The 5119-nt window shown below is 37.0% G+C and overlaps 1 protein-coding gene across 1 annotated transcript; it reads right to left on the minus strand.

Moving 5' to 3' along the window:
- Positions 1–418: 418 nt before the first annotated feature.
- On the minus strand, positions 419–4729 carry LOC148938845 (NFX1-type zinc finger-containing protein 1-like). Its single transcript, XM_089107496.1, has 2 exons — positions 4246–4729; positions 419–730 (listed from the first exon to the last, which is right to left on the minus strand). The coding sequence occupies exons 1-2, from the start codon at positions 4591–4593 to the stop codon at positions 434–436; spliced, it is 645 nt and encodes a 214-aa protein (XP_088963622.1). The 5' UTR covers positions 4594–4729; the 3' UTR covers positions 419–433.
- Between the last annotated feature and the right edge of the window lie 390 nt (positions 4730–5119).

The following is a 5119-nucleotide window of genomic DNA, read 5'->3' on the forward strand; positions in this document are numbered from 1 at the left end:
AATTCGGCCCTTCGGGGCTTGTGATAGTCATTTTTTGAAATAAATATCTTATCTTATCTCCCTAGCGATAGACAAAATAGGGTTGACATACTAAATTACCTATACTATAAATTCGTCACTTTTTAATGAAAATTATTAACTGTGTGCAATTTCTATAAGGAGAAATATTTGCTTGAATAATATTCTGGTATCCGGCAGAAAAAGCGCAAAACGCAGAAAGAATAAAAAAAAGAAAGAAAAATTCTTTTTGAGAGTGAGAAACCTACTGACTGTTTGTGTCATGGTAATACTCACTTCAAGCATCCATTGTATAATATCAAGTGGATATTTGCAGTTTTATTGATTGGCATTTACGAATTATGAGAAAAAATATAAATGGGCTACGTACCTACGGAAAGTTTCAAAGACTTTAACCTCATAAACGTAGCATATGCTATAAACAGCTTACCTTGCACAACGATTTTTGAGGAGTCTCAGAACAATACAATTCGATTGTGTGCTGACATTCTATAATGGATTTCTTCACCTTGATCTTGCATTTAAAGTCATTCATATCCGCGCTACATTGAATTTTAATCTCATGATTACACGGCAGCTTATAGTTGATGGTATTTTGGCAAGGATTACATTCTTCCCAGCACGCTTGACGGCAGCGGTGGTTCTTTTTGCATCCCTCACTATTCTTACTACAAGGCTTCATGCAAACTGATTCTTTATGTCTTGGATCATCCTAAAATGATTACAAACTAATTAGGTATGAATAAAATCTTAATTTTTTCTAAATGACTTTTAACTAGGTTGAAGCTTAACTTACAGAAGAAATTGAAAACCCGGATGGAAGCACTATCCATGGAGATGAGGGCGGTAGGTGCTAGAAGCTGTCGGCTTTGCGCCGTTTGAGGTTTATCACAAACTTTACAGCAAACAAGTATAGTACCACTGATCCTTCGTTTTTAGGATGTAAATGTCAGTGAAGAGAATACCAAGTAAAGGGGAGACTTCCTTCAGTTTAGTTGAAGTTGCCTAACTAGATAGAAGTCAAATTGACAATTATAGAATCTTGAAGACCTATTTAACGATTTTCAACACATCTTCTAACTTGCTCTTCTTTTCGTGTTACTGGAGTTAGAAAGTGCTGTTAATTACTTTTTTTCTAGAATGGTTCCACAGAGGCAATGGTTATGGAAAGCAGACATGCTAATCAGGTTTACTTATTTGTTTTGAGATACCTACCAATATCTATTACTTCACTATCAATTTACTTTGCCAAAGAGATGACACGACAAACAAATTCCAATTTTGGTTATTAGTGCTGTGAAACAGGAATTTTGACCTTCAAAAGACCAAATTATTATTGTATTGAAAACGCGACATAAAATAACCATGCAGTTAAATAGTATTGAAGTACTTTACATCTTGCATCCCAAATACCAGCGATACGCTGCCACACGGCCTCATACCTAATTACAAAATGAACAAGGCCGTAGACTATTGCCTTAAAAACCATGTTTGAGCGACAGAAGACAGAGTTATACAAAACCTACAAGGCAGAGGGATCAGAGAATATACTCTAGGCCAAAAGAGAAATAAAATACATTTATCACAAAAGATATGTGAACTTTCTTTTTTAGTTTAAATATCATTATTTTTTATTATTATAGCCACGACCCACGAAACATACAGACACTCATAAAAACGCAAGTAACGGAATTCTTACTCAACGAAGTGAGTGCTACCACCCTTGAAACACAGGGTTCCTTACAAGGATCAAAGATCTGTTCTGCCTCTAGAGAACAAAAGCTCTTCGGCTCGCGAAGTCAGCCACACTCAAATAGCCTACGAAGCTGGTGTTTTTCCAGAAAAAGAAGAGACAGTTTATTGTTTAGGCTAGTATTTAAATATAAACTTTCAGAAACTAGAAAAAATGAATTAGGCAAACAAATAAAATTTAACTTCGAATGAATGGAAATTAGGAAAAACTGGAGCCTCCTCAGCCTTATACTAGGGTATAATTCATCTTCTACTTAAAGAAACCTGACAGTTTAAAGTAATTTGGGTTTTGAAATGGAAAAGAAAATCGCACATTTTTTTTTAAACTCATGTGTATTATGTTAATAAAGAGATTAGTTTCTAGCAAATATAGCGGTGGATTTGATATTCTGTAGTACCACTACATCAGAGGTACTTACAATAGTTTCGCATCCTAAGAGTATCGAAGAACTGTTGAAGTACAGTTGTGCTGTCATGGTAGCCCAGAGGATTTATGCTCTGCTTAGCAATACGGATTGTAACGATCGATCTCCACTGCAGCAAGGCTGGGCGACAGGCTTGTTACTTGTCCTTGTAAAAAAAAAAAAAAAAAAAAAAAAAAAAAAAAAACACCCAACAACTGAACAGTTGTTTCGACTCCCTAAGTGCCACAAATGGCTTTGGAGGATCCTTGTATACCAGAGTACCTCAATTGAGTAGGGTTGAGCCACCCTTTCCATTCTTGTCTTCAAATCGTTTAGGCTGTAGTCTTGTTGTGAAAATTGATAAATTTGACCAATAATACATTCCATATTACCATCCCTACGTCAAAAAAAAAATATTGGCAAGGATTTCATGGAGCTTCGACCTGATCATCTAAGAATTTAAGTTTGGGCAGATGTTCGTAAACTCTGATTTTAGAAGAAAAAACAGCTCCCCGGTCTTGCAGCCAAGGTTGAAATCTTCATCGCGTAGGTGTTTCTTATCTCTTCTGATAAGTCTTGGTTCGGCAACCCAGATAGGAAAAGATCAATTATTTCTAGGACAGTGCAACTTATGAAGAGCTGCAAACCATTTCTGAATAGAAGAAACTTTCTCTTGAAAGGTCAATTCTACCACTGTATACAATAAACCACTATTAGGTCCGTAATTGACTATTTTTGCTGACTTGATTGACTTGACTGATTGCTTTTGCTGGTGATCCGGCGAAGGAAGTATGTGACTCTTAGCCTTCATTCCAAAAGGTCCTGTCCAGACGTGACTACTTTTTGGAGGTTAGTACTGATCTAAGCGCGGTGCTGGGTAAGGCTGTCCATCCATCCTGACCGTGACCACCCACGAAGGCTCTTCCAGCCATACACAGAGAGGGGAGGGGTCAAAATTGAATAGTGATGAGGCGGGTGCTACTGCTGGCATACGGACTAAATGGCTGAGCCACCATAAGGTTCGAGTGATGAGCCGACGGGAGTTGGGGTCTGATTTTTTAGTACCAGCAGTTGAATGCCCGATACAAAGTCTTACCACCTGATCCCTTTGATTCGCCTCAAGAACTTACTTGGGTCACATCTATTGAACCACGAATAGAAGCAGAAGCCTGCCGGATCTCAGTATCATAGATCAAGAACTAAGTTACGATGGTGTTGTATATTCGCATTTTTGTGTTTTGACTGATTGGGCTTTGGCCGCAAGGAACGACTTCTTTTTGCTGGGCAACTAAAAATTGACATGGGAGCAGCCAAACCCAAACTTATTGGAGCCTTTGCAAAATCAGGCCCACAGGGCGTCAACAAGGGACAAAGTTCATCGTAAACTAAGGAGAACAAAGGAGAAAATTAGTTTCGAAAAACAGAGAAGGAACCTAAAACCACCACTGTAATGGGCCATTGCAACTTGAACACGGCACAGCTTTATACCAGACATTTATAGCAAAGTTATAAAGACTAGAATCTTAAGTCTAAATAGGAGAGTAAACTTTTAACTTAGATCAGACACTGACCCTACCGATAATTATGACTTAGAAGGGCTTCGTTTAAATATAAATAAATATAGAAATCCTAAAATTTGGTTATAGATTTAAATTCTTTGCATCTATGTATAAAATTTCATTATAAGCACTCTTAACAAGCAGTCAAGATATTTAACAAAAAATAAAAGAGTATATTTTTATGGTAGATTCAGTGGATATTGTCAAGGGTACTTAACAATATTTGCTAAACGGCCTCAAGGTCATATCACCATGGGCTTTAATAGTCCAAGTTGAAAGAAGGTATAACGAGTTGGCACTGTTTTCTACTATGTAAAATTAAAAACAAACATTAGTCGAAACAATTTCACTTATTGACATAAGACAACAAAATTGAGAAATATTATATTTATCTCTTAAAGATTAAGATGCATCGAAATAGTTTCTAAAAGAAGCCTAAAAAAACAAAAACTGAAAAACTTAGGAACGTTAGAAAAAAAGAAAAACAAGAGAAAAGAACAAAGAAAACTTACATTTACGTGACATTTCCGGTCACAGGAATGACCGCAGTAAAGTCGGAAGTCACAGGGTATACTGCAACGATGACCCTTGGGATCCACGGCACAATGCACTCTACCAATATGACCACAATCAGGCAGCACTTTTTCTACTAACACTACACATTTGTACTCTAACTCATTAACATAGCAGGGTAGCTTTACAACATGTCCACAAGGCAATTCTTTATCTAGTTTAACCATACAGTTGCCACAATCTTCAAAGCACTTTTTCGGGCATCTGTGCTTTTTGATACATACGTATCGCTCGCAAGGTTTGGTGCATCGCTTAACAAGATGATCTCGGTCTTGAATATGGCACATACTTGGACATATGTGACCACATTTTAGAACCGCGTTACATTTTTCCGTGCAGCCACCTTCAATGACAGCATTGAAATCATTAGGGTGCTTGATTTTCGTCTCTGTTCCATGAATCTGTAAATAAAGATCTTACGATTGCATTTCCTTTGTTTCAAGTCATACCGGCAAGGAACGGCAAGTATGAAGTACCCTTCGTCAGTACTAATCAGAACTCAAGAAACTGAAGTGTGTAAACAATAAAACACTTAAATAAATTATGCATAAATGATAATTCTAAAAATGGAACTTTTATTGATTTTACTATTAACTATGAAAAGCTATTATAATCAGTAGGAGTTTTAGGCCTCATAATCTGGGGAGGGGGAGGGGGTTTGTATACCTTATGAGTGTAAGAATATAAAATAAAGGAATTTAATATCTGAAAACTCGGGGGCAGCTGTTCCCTCCCTTTCTAGACCTAGAACCACCACTGGCTGGCATACACAAATTTGCTTAATTTAGAAAAAGGCAAAACAACCCTTTAAGG

The sequence above is a fragment of the Artemia sp. Qi Xiang Cuo genome, unplaced genomic scaffold (genome assembly GCF_049724085.1).
Source record: "Artemia sp. Qi Xiang Cuo unplaced genomic scaffold, ASM4972408v1 HiC_scaffold_281, whole genome shotgun sequence".
NCBI classification, from domain to species: Eukaryota; Metazoa; Arthropoda; class Branchiopoda; order Anostraca; family Artemiidae; genus Artemia; species Artemia sp. Qi Xiang Cuo.